A 20,375-nucleotide genomic window follows, 5' to 3' on the forward strand; every position below is an offset into this window, starting at 1 on the left:
ACCATCTCCAAATAGTATCATCATGGTGAAAACATTTTTCTCAATTACTAGTTGGTTAGAAAGTCTGTGTGTGTCATTGCTGAGTATCATTTTAGGTGTTTCAAAGACTGTTATCTGTAATCATAGTATCAGTTCAGTCTGTGTAGCACTTTTCCCCCATAATAGCTGCAAGACCTTCAGGTAAGTTAGTGGACACCAGCACTCATTCCTGCTGCAGTGGACAGTTGGAAGGCAAAACTGAAGCTACAGAGTTGTCAGGGAGGAGGTAGACCTTGTATAGGATGGATTTGGTTTCTCATTGACTGAAACTTGAAACTAAATGGGAATCCTGAAGAAATACAAATTCAACTTTAAATCTAGGAGTGTGTAAATTCATACCAAAGAGTCAAGTTTACATTGTTTAGTTTCATCCTAATTATTAATTACTTAATTACTTGTATAGATTGATGTCATATGACATAAGCTTTTAGTTTAGCCTCTTTGTTATTTTTTTTTTTTCTTTTTGGTACAGGGGATCAAACTCAGGACCTTGCACTTGCAAGGCAGGCAGCGGCACCACTGAGCTAAATCCCTGGCCCATCCTCTTTGTTTTTGATATGCCAATTAGTTTTAGTTATGGGAACCATAATTATAGAAATATTTTGGCCTTATCTCTAGGTAAATGTTACCATTTAATGTTCTTTTTCAGTAAGGATATAGCCAGGGATTTAGCTCAGTGGCACCGTGCCTGCCTCACAAGCGCAAGGTTCTGAGTTCGATCCCCGGTACCAAAAAAAAAAAGAATATATCCCGTAGAGAGCTATTTCCTTTTTAATATTTAGTGTATTATGTTTTCTAAGATATATTTGAAGCTCATCAGATAAAATTTTAGTAAATCATGGTAATTTAAAATAATCCCAAAGTATATTTGTACCAGGCTTAGTGATTTTTGCTAACCTAATGCAGCTAACCTTATCTGTTTACTTATTTATTTATTTTTTGGTTCGATCCCCGAATCGAACTTGGGACCTTGTGCTTGCAAGGCAGGCGGTGGAACCACTGAGCTAATTCCCCGGCCCCATGCAGCTAACCTTGTCAAACTAGATGATTCCAAACTTACAATATTTATCTTCCTGCTATTATAGGTATTTCAGCTCTGTCTTCCAAAACATTGTTTAATTCTGCCTCATTTTAAAATAAATCTTTGCAAGTTTCTTGATCCCCAAACTTTGGGGAGCCAGCTTTCAAAAAGCTGAGTGTCATTTGGCCATTCATTTATTTGTTCCCGTATCAGTTAGTGTTCACCAGAAGCACAGATTCAATATAAAATAGGTATGTATCATGTCATACATATGATACATATAAGGATTTATGAATTGGGCTTACTATGGCCACCTGAAGAGTCAGGTGTGAAAGAATGGAGATCTAAAAGATGCAATCAAAAGTAGAAGGCATGGAACTTACTGCAGAGTCCCGTGTGAGTCTGTAGTAGGAAGCTGAAGGGTCTCTGTTGAAAGGCTAAAGAGTCTGTATTGGAAGCCTGGAGATGGATGTCCAAAGGCAATGGTGAAGACTGGAGCGCCTCTTAACAAACAGAAGCAAGACTTCCATGTTTCCCTTTTCATTCCATCTAGGCTACAAGCCTTGTGCCACCTACACCCAGGTTAGGTCTTCCCTCTTCAGTAAGTCCATCATGCAGACATACCCAGAACTATGCTAAACCAATCAACTGGGCATTTCTTATCAAGTTGACACCACAGTTAGCTATCACAATTCCCTTATAAATGTGTATTAAACACCTGCTTTGTGCAGCTGCAGGTGCTATTCTGCTGGTTAGGAAATAAATGGTGCCTTTAAGGAGCGTGCATTTTTTCAGGGAAAGAAACCTACACATAATGTGACTGTGATACAATGTGTTGTAAGTGCCGTCAAGAATCATGGACCATTCACAGTGTGAACACAAAGATAGAAGCAGTCAGCAAACTGTGTACTTTGCTTCTAGAGTCTCCCTTCTTGCTTCTGTGATCCTTTTTATTCTTCCTGTCAGTTGCCTGAAATAGGCACGGAGGGAGAGTGCTAACAGAAAAAAAATCAGTTTTTATGGAGCTGTAGAACTAGGACCAAGGGGTGCCCAGGACAGAGTTGCATTTGAGTTTAAGCTCCTTCACCTTCCCTCGGTATCCCTAGAGATGCTCTAACTGAGTAGGAGCCCAGGTTCTCTGAGCTCCCAACTGAGACTTACTATAGGAAGAGGGCCATTCTTCCCTTGAAGTCCACTAGAGCAGTGATGGTTTTTCTCATTATGTTCATGCCTGTGTTAAAAGCTCAGTGAGGCATGTTTTCTACTTTTCCAAGAACTTAAAGAATCAACTTGTGTATTAGGTATATTGGGCACATTACACAATACAGATTTCTAGTTGGCAGAGCCATAGGGCTTTTTTAAACTAGGTACCAACGTTTTAGTACATACTGTGAGAGTATGGTGCTGAGGTGAATGAAGCGAAGAAAGAAAATATTAAGGTAACCAAGGAAAGGATGTGTTGTTTTTCTCAGAAGATTGAAGAAAAAGGAAAGAAAGCAAATAACTGGAAGCTAGAAATAGACTGGGAGATACTATTGTTGAAAACATGTAGGATAATTCATCAGGTTGATAGTGCTTGTGGATCAAGAAATACTAGGATTAGGGATGGTCTGTTCAGGGGGGTGGCTCAGAAAGCCAGGTGGGGCCTGGTATTGACAAGGGATGGTCTGCTTAGTTTGAATCTATCCATAAAGTTAAAGGTATTAGTAATGTGTAGTGTCATTTGTATATATTTAGGCTATGAAGACTTAAGTTCATTTTTCATATGACTTATTCCTAATTCTTAATATTTCATTAAAATGGCCTTGGTCTCTAATTTAAGAACTTATAGATAGGAGTTGAATTTATGCTGAACTCTACAAAAGAAGAAGCCATTCTGAGAGTAAAAGTTGCACTAACATATTTCTGTGAAATCTTAACTTGTTGTACTGTTATATTCCTAATTCCTCAGATGTGTTAAGGGGAAATATAAGTATCTGTTGCCATGGACACAATATTGTTAGTTCCTCAGTGATCACTCCTACTCTCTGGCTTTTCTGACTGATTTAATGATGCATAGCTTTTAAAATTTTAGTTTTATTACTCTCTGAAGTGTATGTACTCATTTTATTGACCTTTTTGTAAACTAGATGCTTTCTGATGCAGCACCTGGAAAACTGAAAATTGTTCATGGAGATGTGTTGACGTTTATGATAGAAAAGTCTTTTCCAGCAAGTCTTAAAACACCCTGGGAGGATGGTAAGTGCCTTTGAGTACTTGTTTTGTTTTTAATTTCCTTTTGTCATTTCTGTCACAAATATTTAATTCATTATAGATTTATTGTATTTATTATAATATATTAAAAAATATCTGAACAGTTAAATAATGTGCATTGTAATTTTTTAACTTTCCCAGTTCCATCCACAATTTAAAATCCAGTTATTTTTTTCTTAATTTTCTGTCTTGCATTTTCCAATGTTTTAGATTCTATGCAACTAAACTTGTCATTTTTGTGATCTATATAAATACGGGGTAAACTATGAAGTGTTACTTTTTCCACATGGTGAAAAAAAGTGTTCTAGTAAACCAGGCCACACCCGAGACTTTTTTCCCCATTGTCTTTTGCACTCAGTGTTCAGTAGAGTTACTCTTCCTTCACGGACAGTGTTTATTGGTAACTGCAATGGGTCAGCCTTTTGGAACCCACAGATAAACAGCGTGCTTTTTGCTCATCAGAACCTCTCAGAACACATGGAAGAGGGATTTGGATGCATCACACCTAGCTTCCCCCATATATTTCTGGCCTCCCCAGGACCAGGCTCCTTTAGAATGGTCTGTATTTGTAGTCTCCACCTTTCAGCCAGCCTTTCAGTGAACCTCCAGGTTTTCAACCCTGCCCCTGTCCCAGTGATCACAGTGACCTGTTTGAAACTTATCTCACTCCAGTCTCCTGCATTCATTTGACTGTTATCCAGCTGTCTTCTGGAAGATTTCTCTGCTCTTGTCTTCCCTAACACCAGACCTTCCTTCCTGTCTTTCCTTTGACATTTCTGAACTTTCTCTATTGCTTGCTAGTGATTATTTTTTTTCCACCCACTTCTAACATGTTCTGGGGTTTTTCTTTCTGGGGTTTTTCTTTCTGGACTTCTCCTTTTTCTCATGCTACAGATTGGGTCACTCCACTCCTGGTTTTTCACTCCCCCTGTGTACTGCAGGTACTTACATCTTTTTGCTGAAGTAGTACCCTTTTAAGGGCATATGACCCCTTAATAACCCCGTAGGTACTTTCTAACTTCATCATGTCCAAAAAAAATTATCTTTTCCTTCAAACCAAGTCTTTCATGTACTTCCTAAGTCAGAAATCTGGACTTTCACTGACTGAACACTAATTAGATGACATTTTTCCTCAATAATTCAAAGCTCAATTCTGAGAAGATACTGCTTTTGAAGAATAAATGGACTAAACAATACTCAGCTATATCTTTTAATGTATTTTGATACTATTAATATCCAGTTTGATTTTACTCTGAACTAAAATTGTGTTTGGAATTTATTTATGAAATAATTCTAAGTTTTTCCCCCCTGCAAAACAGATCCTCCAAATGTACATATTATTGGAAATCTGCCTTTTAGTGTTTCAACTCCACTGATTATCAAGTGGCTTGAAAACATTTCTAATAGAAACGGACCTTTTGCTTATGGCAGAACTCAGATGACTTTGACTTTTCAAAAGGAAGTGGCTGAGGTAAGTTTTAACTTCTTCTGGCTATTTGACCACATGATCAGATTCCCAAATAATACTGTATTTTCACCCCAACTGTGTGTTCTAATACATACACAGAGAAATTAAGCAACACTCAGCTAAAACTTAGGCATATGAGGATGACAGGGCTGGAAGCTTCTAGGGAGAGTTGAGTGTGAATGATGTGTGTGAGCTAAGGAGATGCAGTAAATGTAGGGACACAAGAACCATAGACATGATCAGAGAAAGACAAAAACTGTGTCAAGCCATGTATTCATATGTGGTGTTTGGAGTCGTATCTTAAAATTGATCCTTTGTGCTCAGTAAGATGATAAAGAATATGATCATCAGCTCGGAGCTGAGAAAGGGAAGAAGGGTGAAGCTCTTATTATCCAGTATACAAACTTTGTCTTAGCCCCCACCTCAGTGATGCCTGTAGTGCCTGCCTCCCCGCAGCAGGTGTGTTCTCAGTCAGTCTCTGGGATGGAAACCTCCAGGCTGTTCACAGGCAGCTCTTAAACTGCAGAGGTTGAAGGAGGGGAACTGCAAGCTCTAAGTCTACCTCACTCTGATTGCATCCTTGTCCACTTGCTGTCACCAAGGTGATCAGTGCTGTAAATTTTGGATTTATTATTCCATTCCATAGTCGTTTATCAAATGGAATTTATATCTATATAAACACTAGTTTTGTCTTTTTTTTGAGCTTTATATAAATGAATTCATAAAAGATGCATTTTTTTATCTGGAACATCTTTTATAGGGTTTGCTCATATTACTCATAACTGTACTTTATTTACATAGAATATATATACCACCCATTGATTGACTGTCAATTTTTGTCCATTCTCCCATTGAGGACTCAGAATTAGCTGTCATCAGTGTTCTTATATTTATGTCAGCTGGGACAAATGGGCAAGATTTCTCTAGGGTGTATGTATGGAAGTGAAACTGCAAATCCTGACTCTTGCTAGACAGTGACAAATTGTTCTTGAAAGTCATTATGCCTATGTATATCCCCACCAGCAGCGCACATGAGTTCATTTTGCTCCATATTCTTGCTAGTACTTGGTATTGCTGGGCTTATATGTTTATTAATCTAGGGGTAATAGTATATTGTGTTGTATTTTATTTTGCTTCTCATGGTTTTGAATGACATTGTGAACCATTTTATGTGTTTGCTGGACTTTGGGTCACTTGGGTATATATGTACACAGCTTGCATATCTTTCTGCTGGGCTACTTGTCTTTTTCTTTTGGATTCACAGTTCTCCCATATTCTCCATACCAGTCCTCATTATTTAGACAAGTTGCAGATTTCCTCTTCTGCTCTTTGACTTAGTGTTATTTTCTTTTTATAGTGTCTTTTAAAGATTAGGCATTCTCATGAATTCATTAGATTATGATTATTGTTTTTCCCTGTCTTGTTAAAGAAATAGTTTTATGTCTTGAGATTATGAAGATATCCTTTAGTTATCTGCTAGAGGCTTTATGTTTTACCTTTCACATTTGTATCCATAATCCTTATGAGATTGATTTTTGTATATAGTTGAAGTAGAAATCACTTTTACCATTTTTAACATATAGATCCCAATTAGCTCCATTTATTAATAAGTCTGGCCTTCATTGATCTCTATCAGTACCTCTGCAAAAGCATTGCTCTGATTAGAAGAAAACGATGTAAAATCCAGAGGCCCCAGGTTAGAACATAGAGAAAAGAACCTCAGGAGGTGCATTCAGATCAAATCAGAGCCAATTAAGGTGAGTTTGATCAAATACCTATATTTCATATATTGAAAGAGTACAGAAGTCCAGGGGAGTTTAGATTGAATTAGTTATAAGTAAATAGAAAGCTAAATACTGTAGGGAGTGAAACAAATGCAGTGGTACCTTGGTTCATGAACATTTTTGTTTGTGAACAATTTGGTTCACAAACAGAAGGTTTAGGAAAGTTTTATTTTTGTTTTCGAACTCTGCATCAGGTCATGAACACAGCCACAGCCATCTTTCATGCACAAACATGAATGTGGTTATCTTTTCCAAGTTTGTGACTCAAGGTACCACTGTGTAAAAGCTGTCATTATTGAAACAGGAAGTAAAAAATATTATTTGGAGATAGATAATTATTTTGAAAAACTAAGCAAAAGACCTGTTTTTTAAAAAATTGACATAACCTTACCAAAAGTTCACGGAGAAAAATTACGAGAAATATCATAGCCCTGAAAGGAAAAATGATTATCATAAAGATCCTGATTTTTTCAAATACATAGCTTTGTAATACATCTAATATAATCCTTAAAGAATTTCTCTTGAAATATAGTGGTTATGTATTCTTGGACGTGCAAGAATATAAAAGATATGTTTTTTGAAAAAGAAGAATGAGAGACTTGCTTTGTTAACATATAGAGTCAAGCTTTAATAATCAAAACAGTATGACATGGCACAAGACAGGTTGATGGCCAGATTAGAAGGTCCAAGAGCAGACAATTTTATATACGATAATGGTCAGATAAAAAATTATCAGTGGAGGGAAGAATTATTTAATGATCTATGGATATTTGGTAAACTGTTAGAAAAAATATTTTAGTAATTTGCCTTACAGATTCCAATTACTGTGTCTTCAAAGTCATGTGGGGTCTGATACACTGTTGTATTTTCACTTAAAATATTGTATTTTCACTTAAAATATTGTATTTTTGCCTCCAAAATTTCTGTTTGGGTCTTTTTATACCTTTCCTTTCTCTCATTGTGTTCATGCTTTCCTTGGTATTTTTGTGCATACCAGTATGTTTAATATTTATGGTAGTTGTTTTGTGTGCTGCTGGCTCCCAGAATCTGGTGAACCTGTGTTTAAGTAATGAGTTACCAGTCAGTCTTTCTGGATCAGCTCTATCCTGAGACTACTAGCAGCCCCACGCTATGTCAGTCACCTCATTAGCATGAAGTCAGGTGTGATTGGGGGCGGGGGGCTCCTGAGTAACAGAATCTCTCTCATTCAGGAAATTTCATGGGATTTAAGAGCTCTGCACAAGCAACTAGGGACAAAGACCAAGTAGGTTTCTAATTATAACACATTGGTGGATTTTTTTTTTTTCAGCTGACATGATTATTTGGTATTTGTGTTCTCATGTAACACAACAGAGATACAAAATACTATTATACTCTAATTCTGCTGGGGGAAATAGCAGAAGAGCAGAGCCCTAGGAGGTGGAGTCATGCTTTCAGTGACTCAGTGTCAGTTATAGTTAATAACGATAGTGTTGCTGCAACCTCACCATAGGCAATTATTTTTCTTTAACAGAAGTTCATTTTAGTTAAATTTTAGCATGAATATTGAGAAGAATTTGCATTAAGTCTATAATTTACATTTACAAAACAGATACAAATGTGTTCCAACTTCATTTCTCTAGGTCTAGAGGATCTAAATCTAAGAATTCAGCTCATACATTAAAGGACGTACAGACAGTATTAAGTTACAGCTCATAAAATAGAGTCAGACTGTATAGCAATAAATGAGATCTTAAAAAATCTTATCTAGGGGCCGGGGATTTAGCTCAGTGGTGCTGCCGCCTGCCTCGCAAGTGCAAGGTCCTGAGTTCGATCCCCAGTACTGGAAAAAAAAAAATCTCATATCACTTTATACTTGGTGAAACTGAGGCTAAGAGTGGTTTAATATCTTTCCAAAGGTCATGGTTTAATATCTTTCCAAAGGCTGAGAAAAACTGAACTGGAGCACAGGTCATTTGCTGAAGTCATGATGTCTTAATTTCTGGATGTTGCTGGACCTGTGACTTTTCTCCACTTGGCTCTAGTGTCAACCTCTGTCTTCTGCTAGAGACCTTGTCTCTTATGGGTACATCCCCAGCAGAGAGGGGTTTCCTTTTACTGAAAAATTAACTGGTTTGGTTTCCAGGCCTTTTGTTGTTAAAATCATCTATCTCCTAATGGACATTGAGTTTCATAGCTTTACCTATAAAATATCACAGAAAGAGGAGGGCATGCCTGAATGCTTGATAGACTATTTGTTAACCCTTTTTTTTTTTTGTACCGGGAATTGAACTCAGGACCTTGGTGCTTGCCAGGTAGGCACGGTGCCACTGAGCTAAATCCCTGGCCCTATTTGTTAACTTTTAATTGAAGCCTTTTGTAATATTTCCTGGTCTGTGACTTGAATTTTTACTAAATAAGTTAGAAATAGTTATGTGTGCTGCATTAGTCTAAGTTAAGATGATTACATGTTTTCATCTCCAAAACCTGAGCATATTTGTGGCCAAGATTGAATAGTCAAGTCAGTGAGTTAGGACACCCCTTCCCTATACTGGATGCTTAGTACTCTAAGTGAAATAGACCTCAGTGTATTTTTACATCAAGTTAGAACAGTTAATTTTATGCCTTACAGGTTTGCATTTTAGTTAAAGTGAGTTTTGAGTTCTCTTGAATTCATCAGTGGAAACACATCTTTCAGATGTAAAATAAAAGTTATGCATTGGAAATTCAGGATGAAATAATTTTTAATATGTGGGCATTTCTTTTGGTTCATTTAAAAATATTGTAATTATTATGTTCATACTAGTTTTTAAAGATCTGCTTTGAATTGTGCTGGTTGAAGGTAATTCAGTTACAATGCATTTTGAATTTTTGACTTTTATTCTGGTAGTAAAATTAATGTGATGAGTCCAGTCATTATTGGTACTGCATTTGTAATAGTGACCCCGAATCATTCACAGGAGGGTTGGAATGTCTTTGCTGCTCTAAGAACACAGAGAAGCAGACTACATTTTAGAATCATCAGTAGGTCTAATAGTTTTACTCAGTACTGAGCTTTGTCTAGTTTTAATATATTCCCATATTTTTGTTTCTTTTTTAAAGAAATTAAATACTGTAAATATATTTGGAGACCTCTTCTGTATCTTTTCTTCCTGTAGTTTGTTCCATGTTAAAAAATTGATAATCATCATTTCCATGCATGTTTTTTACTTACCTGCACTGGAGATAACATACAGAGATATGTGTACACATACAGGGTAAACAGGAGTTAGCTTTGAAGTTTTTATATAAATGGCATCAAACTGTACTTATTTTTTTGTCACATAATTTATACTTTTATTTTGGGGTTTAAGCTATATTGACAACCCTTGTTATTTATTTTAACTATTTTGTATTCTGTTGACAAAAAATAACCACAGTATATTTATTCACCTGTGGATGGACTTTTATGTTTTTCTACTTTTTTTTAATACTACATATGATGCTACATATCTCATGTAGGTTTAGAAACAATTCTCTAGGATATATTCCCAAGGTAGGCCTAGCAAGTCATAAGGATTCATATAACTTCAGTTTTGTTATATCTTGCCAAATTATGCTGCAAAGTACTTATACTGATTTCCCCTCTCACTAAGGGGCCTGGGAGTTCCTGTAGCTCCATATACTCATCATTACTAGTTCTAGCAGTTCTTTATTTCTAATTTGTGCTCATTTCCTGAATACAAAATTACATCTCTTGGTTTTAATTTACATATTCCTCATTTGTAACATAGTTTATGTTACAAAGTTTATCCCTCCTTTGTGCATAGTTTATGGTTATGGCTCATTTGGGTAGCTCTTCTATGATTTGCCTTATATTTTCTATTAGTTCTTCATCTTATGATTATTAATGTCTAGTACGTAGGCATTTCTTCTGTACTCTGCACACTAACCCCTTTTTCACATATTCTGAAAATGAATCCTTTGATCCTTCAAATACTTTCTCTCAGTTTGTGGTTAGTCTTTGTAGTGTTTTATTGTACATAAAATTTTAACTTAAATAGAATAAAATACATCTGTCTTTTGTAGCTTTTGCATCTTTAAGACATTCTTCCTTGCTGTGAGAGTCATAGATACTTATGAAGATTTTACTTTAGGGTATGGTAAAAGGTTAGGACCTACTCTTTCTCCTATAGATACCTAATTATATCAATATTACTTACTGAATGTTTTAGCTTTTCCTCAGCAACTGCTGTCACATTTGTCAGGACCCACATGTGCTTGAGTCTTTGTCTGAGGCTTTTAGTCTGTTGGTCTGTTTGTGCATGTAGCAGTACTGTCTTCATTTTGATATCTATGACTATGAGCCTTCCTATCAACATTGTTGGCATTCTTCAGGAGTGTCTTGGCCATTTTTAGCCTTAGATAAATTTTACATGGAATTAATTTTTTTAGTTATATATATATAATATATATGAAAATTAAGGTTCTTTCTTTAACAATCTTGCTAGCATTTTGATTAAAATTACATTGTGTTTATTTAATTTACAAATACCTAATTAACTACAAAATAAAAATGTTTGGGTCTTTAAAGGTTAATTTCCTAGTTTTTTTATAAAAATCATATATCAAGATTTTATGATTTTATAAAAATCATATGTCAAGAATGGCCAGTCCTCCAATGGTTCTTAAATATTCAGTTTTGTTATATTTAAATAAAGAAAAGCACACCATTAAAAATGTTCATTTTTATATTGGAATATTCAATAAATTAAATATTTAAGCATCTTTAGTTCTTCATTATACTTGCTAATTTCTTCATTAAATATTTATTGATTAGTTGTTTTATGAAGGACATTCTGCTATAGAACATAACAGTGATTTGAAAGTCCCCAAGAGTTAGTGGTAGGGAAGTTTTCTTGCCTGAGTTTTTGAGTGCATTGTACATAATACAATACATGCTTCCAAGATGTTGATGATGTTGGTGGAAATCATATTTCCCATGTTGGCTACATGTCATGTGTCAGATATCCTGTGCTTTTATCATTTGTCTCAAAAAATCTAGCATCAGAGGTAATGAAATGTTGGCTGTATTCTACTTCATCAATCCATACTAAAATTCCTTTTTTGTCCTACTATAGAGACTTGTAGCCACTACAGGAAGCAAACAGCGCAGTCGCCTTTCAGTTATGGCCCAGTACCTCTGCAACGTTAAACACATCTTTACCATTCCAGGTCAAGCTTTTGTTCCCAAACCAGAGGTAAATTTCTGTTTGTTTTATTGTATCAGAATTTGAATTTCGGTTATAATCTTTGTTCCTCAGAGGATGTGTCATAGGAAATACTCTCTAGGATCTGATATTTATATGCAAACTGCACCATCACTTTTTTTTTTTTAACTTCTCTTGAGTAGGAGCCACACATTTTTGTGAGTTTGTCTCACTGTTAGAGTGATCAGATGTCTAGGTTTAGGTAGTGGTTTAATCATCATTATCTTTACCATCATCATCATCCCCTGCTGTTCTTACAAGTATTTCAATATGACAGATAAATGACATGGTCACTCAGTCCCTGAGAACAGAAATCAAATATTTTTTGTGGTTACTGATAGAGAATTCTAACTAAAGTTGTATCAATATTTTTTATTTTTTTTGCTGTTTTGAGGCAGGGTCTTCCTTTGTAGTTCAGGCTGGCCCTGAACTCACTACGTAGCCCAGGCTGGCCTTGAACTCAGAGTAATCCTCCTGGCTCAGCCTCCCGGGTGCTGGGATTACAGGCATGCATCACCATGCCCAGCATATCAAATATTATTTATTAAGAAGTTTTTTATACATCTTTGGCAGTGTTGTAATAAATGCTGCTTACATGAGTGAGTTTTAGTTGTAAAAACAAAGTTTCTGTATGCCAAATAAAAGAAGCTGGTGTCTATTTTAGCAAAAGCATTGCTTGATGATTAATTACAGGACATGTACTATAAAAAGTCATGTATTTCTTCACTGGATTGAGTGCTTCTTGAAAACTGCTGGACTGGATATGCAACATGGAGGGAGGCACTTCATCAGATACTGAATCTGCCTTCAGGCAGTTCAGAACCTGATGAAGAATAGAAATCTTTCATTGGTACCTAAAACTCCCAAATACAAGTTTCCTTAACATAATTTTCCCCTCATAAATAACATGAAAAAACTGTAGTATGTGACTGTATCTAATGGGTTTAGAATGAGGCCTCCCATTAGTAATGTTGTCTGTTGTGTGTCTTGAAGCATCTCAAAGATCTTTACCTTCTTTGCTACCATCTTCACACTTCCTCTGCCATTTTGTCCTCCACTGTTAGCTGAGCTTTCAGGAGACTGAAAGGATTTCAGGGATTCATTCATCTTCCACTTCTTTAACAGACTTGTCAGCTTTTCTAAAATAGCCTCAGGAAACTCACTACCTCTGTTCATTATCAAGGTTTTAAAGATATTATAAATGACTTCTCCCAAAATAATTAGATTGTAGACATAATTTGATGAGTGCTATATTACAGGTCATCATCAATCTTAACACATTTTTGCTTTCAAGAACTTTCTCTCCTGTAACAGCTGGCCATTGTAATGAGAAAAAAAAAAAAAGGTGGCCATACAGTTTGCTTTCTTCTCGTCATGCATACATGCCTTTTGAATAGTACTGGACCTATGACACCAGAAACCAAGATCTTGACTTACAGCTTTTTGTTGTTGCTATACTCTAGAATCTTTAGTCTATCCAAATTTTACCAAGGATTTCTTAGGATAGGTGTTAAAATATTAAGCAAAAAGTTTGTCTTGGTTTTTTTTTTTTGCTACTGGCGATCGAATTTGGGTCCTTGGGCTTGTGCAGCAGGCAGCGAAACCACTGAGCTAAATCCCCAGCCCCTCTTGGTTTTAATTATGTAGTTGAAAGTATTTTATCACGTTTAGACATTATTATCATCTTTATCTTTGATTTAGGTTATGGTACCTTTGTAATTAATTTTCTCTTCTGAGATTAAGGCTCAAGAAAACATTGTTTTAGAAAACTAGCTATTTGTTTAATTCTCTTTAATTAAGGATATTTTCCTATTTTGGCAAATTAAACATATCCATAGCAATTTTCTTCTTAAGCTTTCATTATGTTGTAAATGGTACATGTGGGAGATTTATTTGTAATCTAAGAAAGCAGTTATCAAGAAAGAGAATGTATTATGTTTAAAAAAACAAATCAGATGATTACATTTTAGTTCTTAAAGAATTTTCCTTTGCTCTGAACTAGTTTTACTATATTAGAAAAAATTAGAAATACTCTAACACTTGAAAATATTTGACTGATGGTTACATTGAACAAATTTTAAAAATTCATTTCCTCAGATTAAAAAAAAGGGAAAAGTTCTTACCAAAATGAGTTGTAGGATACTTAATATTAGCCAGTAGTCCCTTTGGCTAAACCTTCTGAGTGCAAGAAGAGAAAGTGCTAGACACAACCTCACACAAAATAAGGTAGGCTAGGTACTAAAATATAGGTGCAGGCACATTCTTGGGGGAATTAAGAGAGGGAATTAATGTTCAGTAGAAATTTATTAGTATTTGTTACTTATTTTCAATCAGAGCTCTTAGAATTAGATGTGAGGAATTTCTTTTGTGGTATGACATGCTTATTGATACCCACATTAGGATATTTTTCTGTAAGAATCTGCTATCCCTTCTGTGTATGGGTCTTTCAATTAGCCAACTCAATCAAGCATTAATGACAGAACTTTTACTGACATGAAACTCTTACTGCCCTTTTCTAACTGATTCATTCTTGATTCTTGCCAGAGTTTATTCTGATGAACTTCTCTACTTTATCCCTAAAATTTGAACCTCAAATATTTATCTATCTACAGAAAGGCATCTTAGGTTCTTAGAATTACACTAATTTGCTTAGGTGCTTCTTAAACTACTAGAATATGTAGGTTGTATATCCTAAGTTAGAATTTTTTGTTTTTTTGTGTTTTTATTGTTATTTTACCAATTACAAGGAATTTCTTTTAGAATATAAATTCACACTTTAAAATGTTTTTGTGACAATCAAACTTGTTTCTTAAATTTCTCAAGCTACTTTTTGAGAATCCACATTCCTTGAGGATCCACCTGTTTCTGGGATTCTGCACAGATTTTCTTTCGGCTAGTCTGCACATTACCCAAACTTGATAAATACTGAGCTGTTAGCTAGTCCTCAATATTTGTTGTAACCCTTTGGTTTTACTTCATAATTTGACATCAGTCCCACAGGTCTCACCACTCTTTTGTACTCTAGGCCAGTGGAAAAATCACTTAGATATGAGAATGGTCACAGGCTCTTTTTGATTTACACTGGTAGAGGCAGTGGACTTCACAGTCAGCTAGACCTACTGGAATTCCAGCACTCCTGGATAGGAGAACCTAATCAGTAGGCTGACTTTAGCATATCCAAACAGGGCCAGTAATAGCAGCTTGGAAGGACTGTTGAGGAATAGCAGTAAGTGCCAAATGCCCACTGTGAGTATCAGGCACATAGAGGCAGTCAGTGAAAGGTAGCTGTGATGGTAGGATTATAAAGAAATAGTGTAGATTATAATCTTCAAGACATATATACTGTATATGATTTACCTGTTTAGATGTATGGTATACTCTGTAGAACAAGTTACCCACCAAATGGTACAGATTTAAAGTAAATCAATAAAATTTTAGATGAATTGATGATATACTTGTGACATATAATGAAAAGGTTGGGATATGGGGCATCTACACCTGACCTTTGAGGACAACTTTTAGAGCATTCTACATGCACTTGGCCATAGCTGTTGAGGCCTTGAACTCTCTGAAAAATGGTCTTGAATTCAGTGGGTGTATGTATCCCCATCAGAGATAGCCCTTTTTTTTTTTTTTTTTGCCTTTGTGGTTTTTGAAATCAGATATTAAGCCTGTTCATGCTGTTGCATATTACTCTCTATTTGAGAATGATTTGGACATGAGGACAGACTAATATTTTCCTGTTGAAGTATGATTCTTCTATGTTTAGAAGCATTTCCTAGAATCAGAGATTGAGATAGGATTTTGTAATAATGGTGTATTGAGAAGAGCTCTCTGTAGAAAGGAGAGAAAGGAGGGGAAAAGCTAAGCAATAATATTCCTCCTGCAGACCCATCACCTAGGTCCCACAGTGGGAAAGGGTCACTGTGGAGCACAAATTGGCCCACAGAGTTGACCTTTCCCTGCGGGCTCCATGCCAGCTGGGCCTGGGCTGCTGGCTACTACTGGGAGCAGTGGTGCAGCCTCTCTGCAGAGGTGACTTCAGATCTGTGATTTCCAATGTCACAGTAGCTGGGGGATGATACCAGCCCCGTAGATGAAGTTTGGGTAAGGCATCAAGTCTAGGTTCCTACCTAAGACAGAGCAGTAAGAAACTTTCATGGCCTTCTCTGCCTTGGTTACTTGGAATTTCTAAATGAAGTTTCACATTTAATTGCTTTAGCATCCTTCAGCCAGGATCATTTAAAGCATTTTTCTCTCTTGCTTTGAAACTGTAGTCTTTATTAGTAGTTATTATACTTATACTTACAATTTTGTTTTTAGTGGTCTCAAATTCTTTTTGGAAGCAGTTAAGTCCAAAATAAAAATAAAAACCAGTTTTATAGAAAAGCAGCAGACTCATCCTTAAAAATCAGATAAGCATTGAGTAGAAACAGAATTTACCATTACAGTTCTGATGTAGTACTAGTTAGGATTTCATCATTGCTCAAGAATATACTAAACAGGGCCAGGGATTTAGCTCAGTGGTTCTGGCACCTGCCTCACAAGTGCAAGGTCCCAAGTTCGATCCCTGGTACCAAAAAAAAAAAAAAAAAGAAAGAATAAAAAAAAGAATATACTAAACAATCAGCATTACAGATCCAAAGAAGGAAGAAAAATTGCATTTTTGCAGATGATGCTCAATATATTTGTGGGTGTGTGTGTGTGTGTATGTGTATACACACATATACATCAATGAAATGAGCACAAGCTGGGTGTGGTGGCACATACCTGCAATCTCAGCATTTGGGAGGCTGAAGCAGGAGGATCTCTAGAAGCTGAAGACCTGAACTAAGTAGTGAAAATCAAAAGAAAAGAAAGAGGATTATTTGTCTCACAATTCTAGTGGCTGAAAAGTTCACACAGCATGGTGTCTGGCAAGGGCTTCCTTGGTTCCTTGGCAGCGTCACAACTAGGCAGATAAACTGAAAGAGGAACTACTGTGTGCAGAAGAGGTTATGTAGGGATACCTTACTTTATAATTCCTAGCTCCTATCAGACTAGAATTAGTCCATTCACAAGTATGGAATCCCAATACCTAATTACCTTCCACTAGGACCCATATCTTAATGGTTGTATTCACAATACTCTCCATGCTGAAGAGCTTTGGGAATAAGCCATATCCAAGCTATAGCTGTGTGTGTGCACGTGTGCAAATATATACATACATATATGCACATTCCATATGTAAAAATCAGCATGATATTCTGGGGGGGGGGTATTTTGGTGCTTTGTCATTTATTTTGATAACTTTTTAATTAACGAAAAATAAATACTTAAAGATATTCAGTAAATTAGACCAAACTTTCTTTACCTTGTAACTGTTCACATTTAGGGCCAGATAATTCTTCATTGCAGGGTTTGTCTGTGCATTGTAAGTTTAACAGCACTCTCTTCACACTATAGATTGTAGCAGTACCTCATCTATGATAACCCAAAATGTCTCCAGGCATTGCCAGTTGTCCCCTAGAGGTTACACTCTGCCTCTATGAAAACCACAAGATTGGGTCTGGAATCACGGGGTGGCACCATATGCTTTCTGTGCTCTAACTGCCCAGTGTTTGTTGTCTCATGCCACCTATGTAAAATGGTGCCATATTTATCCCCATTTTCACATGAGCAAACCAGGACTTTCCATGAGTCCTATGTACTGCATAACCTTTAGGGCTTGCACACAAGTGGTTTGATTCTAGAGCCCAGTCCACTCGGGCCAAATCCATCTGCCCACTTACTGGCTAGGTAGCGTTGGGCAAGTTAGGTGAGTAACTTAGCCTCTCTCAGCTTCAATTTCTGTAAGCTACTGAGAATCATGCCCACCTGTTAGTGTTGTTAGGAGGTTTAAACCAGCCAGTGTATGCAGAGGATTTAGACCAAGACTGGCATGTAGTACTGGCCTATGGCACTTGTAGTAGTGGCAAGACATTGAGGAACAAAGGTGAAAACAATGTCTTGTCTCCCATTCTAGTGGGAGAAGCCACTTGTAAACTCATAACCTATTAATATAGAGCAGTTTCTGAGAGCAGACATGGAGGCCACAAACCTCTGAGGGCATCAGGGTTCACATCACAGAGGAGGACCGTGTGAGCCCTAAAGGATGAATGGGCCCAGCACCCGGAAGGAAGCTCCCCCACCGCCATCCCACGCTCCTAGGGCAGAGAAGCTGAGCTGGTCCCAGCACCCGGAAGGAAGCTCCCCCGCCGCCATCCCAAGCTCCTAGGGCAGAGAAGCGGAGCTGGTCCCAGCACCCAGAAGGAAGCTCCCCTGCCACCATCCCAAGCTCCTAGGGCAGAGAAACTGATCCGGTCCCAGCACCTGGAAGGAAGCTCCCCTGCCGCCATCCCAAGCTCCTAGGGGAGAGAAAGGGTGCCGGAGGCAGCCCCCCACACACTCTGTGAAAATGAGAAGACACGTAAACAAGCCTCAAAAACAGACTTCTGGATCACTTACAGCAACTCCAAAGGGAAACAAGATAGAACAATCTAATACTGAACTACCTGGTCTCTCTGAACTGGCAACAAAAGAGGATCTGGGAAAAATGAAATCAGAAATAATTACTCAGATAACAGCAAAAATTGTACTCACGGTGCAAGACATGATTAATAAATCTAGAGAGGACACAGATAAAAAAATAGAGGATCTGAGGAACATGATGGAATCCCACCATAGGAAACAAATGCAATCCATAAAAGAGATGCAAACAGATTTCCAGGAGATTAAAAACTCCATCAAAAGTCTGTGCAGCACAATGAACCAATGTGAGGATAGAATTTCAGATATAGAAGAAAAGCTTACAATTAGTGACCAGGAAAAGAAAAATTGCTTTAAAATTGTAAAGGAACACGAGAAATCAATCCAGCAGCTGCTAGACGATGCAAAGAATAACATAAGACTGATTGGAGTCAATGAAGAAAGAGGAGAGAGACATAAAAAAACTGTTCACAGAAGTGATGGCAGAAAACTTCCCAAGCGGGGGAAAAAGAACTTGACATACAGATAAGTGAGGCATGTAGGACTCTAGCTAGCCTTGATCAAAGAAAAAATCTACACATAGGCATATAATAGTTAGGATTCCAGAAACCCAACAGAAGAACAAAATTCTACAAGCAGTGAGAGAAAAGAAACAAATCACATACAAAGGAAAGCCCATCAGAATGACAGCAGACTTCTCAATGCAAACCCTCAAGGCAAGAAGAGCTTGTAGTGTTGTATTTCAAGCCCTAAGGGTAAACAGCCTCCAACCCAGATTGATGTACCCTGCAAAACTGTCTTTCAAAATTGATGGAGAAATAAGATACTTTCATGATAAAGAGCACCTCAGGAACTTCGTAAATACCAAACCGGCCCTCCAAAAAATTTTAGACAATATCCTAGGAAAAGACAATGAAGATCACAACCCCAGGAAACCCAGGAGAATGAATCCATTGGGCGTGATAAATTAAATGCCAAGTGAGAGAATCCAACAAAAAGAAAAAGTCATGACAAGGCTTTTAAAACTTTTAACTTCATCTCCCTAATGAGTGTATAATTTAATCTTGTTATTGTACTGATTAGTATTTTTCTGATTCTAGAGTTGCACACCTTTCCTTGTGCTATACTGGCTATCATCTTCTTATGTCTACTTTTTAATTGGGTTGTCTGTTAATGAGCTGTAAGAGTTCTTTATATATTCTGGTCATAGGTTATGTACATTGTAAATATGGTCTGTTTTTTTGTTTTTGGTACCGGAGATCGAACTCGGGACCTTGCGCTTGTGTGGCAGGCACCGGAACCACTGAGCTAAATACCTGGCCCTAAATATGGTCTGTTTAAGGACTACTTTTCATTTTAATGATGTCATTTAAAGTTCTAAACATTGATAGAATCTCATTTATCAATTTTTTTCTTCTATACATCATGTCTTTTGTATCCTAGGTAGTTCTTGCCTACCCTGAATTCATAAACATTTTCTCTTATAATTTCTTCTTAAAGTTTTATACTTTTAGGCTTTCTTATTTAGGTTCATAGATCCCTTCAAGTTATTTTCATGTATGGAAATAAAGGGTTGAGGTTAATTTTTTATATATGGATACCAGGTGTTCTAGTGCCATTTGCTGAAAACACTATCTCTTCCTTGGCTGTTGAATTGAGTTTATATCCCATAAAATGCTAATGTTAAATAATCTTTCAAAACTCAGTGAACCATATATGTGTGGTTCTATTTCTAGATTCTCTGTTTTATTCAAATGATCTATATGTCCCTCCTTACACCAACACTGCCTTGATTACTGTAGCTTTAGAAGAAGTCTTAAAATTAGGTACTAAACGCCTTCCAACACTGGTTTGTTTGTTTTTTAACTTTTCTAGGTCCTTTGTACTCCTACATAACTTTTAAATTTTAATATCCAATTCTTCATTTATAGCAAGTATACACAGACCTGAAGTTTTATATATACCTTGTGTTTTCTACTCCTGCTAAATTCAAATCCAAGTTCCAGGGGCTCCTAGAGATTTCTTAGTATTTTCTCTGTAGATCATTTCATCTACATATAAAGATTTTGCTTCTA

The 20,375-nt window shown here is 36.6% G+C and overlaps 1 protein-coding gene across 2 annotated transcripts in view; it reads left to right on the plus strand.

Moving 5' to 3' along the window:
• Tfb1m (transcription factor B1, mitochondrial) overlaps positions 1-20,375 on the plus strand; it is a 58,170-nt gene that overhangs the window by 12,878 nt on the left and 24,917 nt on the right. The window contains exons 3-5 of one of the 2 annotated variants that reach the window (XM_004856851.3): positions 3,190-3,298; positions 4,633-4,784; positions 11,665-11,784. In XM_004856851.3, the coding sequence (XP_004856908.1) occupies positions 3,190-3,298; positions 4,633-4,784; positions 11,665-11,784 (381 nt within the window). The remainder of the gene's footprint in view (positions 1-3,189; positions 3,299-4,632; positions 4,785-11,664; positions 11,785-20,375) is intronic. The other variant, XM_004856852.3, reaches the window with a different exon arrangement.

The sequence above is a fragment of the Heterocephalus glaber genome, unplaced genomic scaffold, assembly GCF_053883595.1.
Source record: "Heterocephalus glaber isolate CG9 unplaced genomic scaffold, H.glaber_assembly_v1.0 deba00001593, whole genome shotgun sequence".
NCBI classification, from domain to species: Eukaryota; Metazoa; Chordata; class Mammalia; order Rodentia; family Bathyergidae; genus Heterocephalus; species Heterocephalus glaber.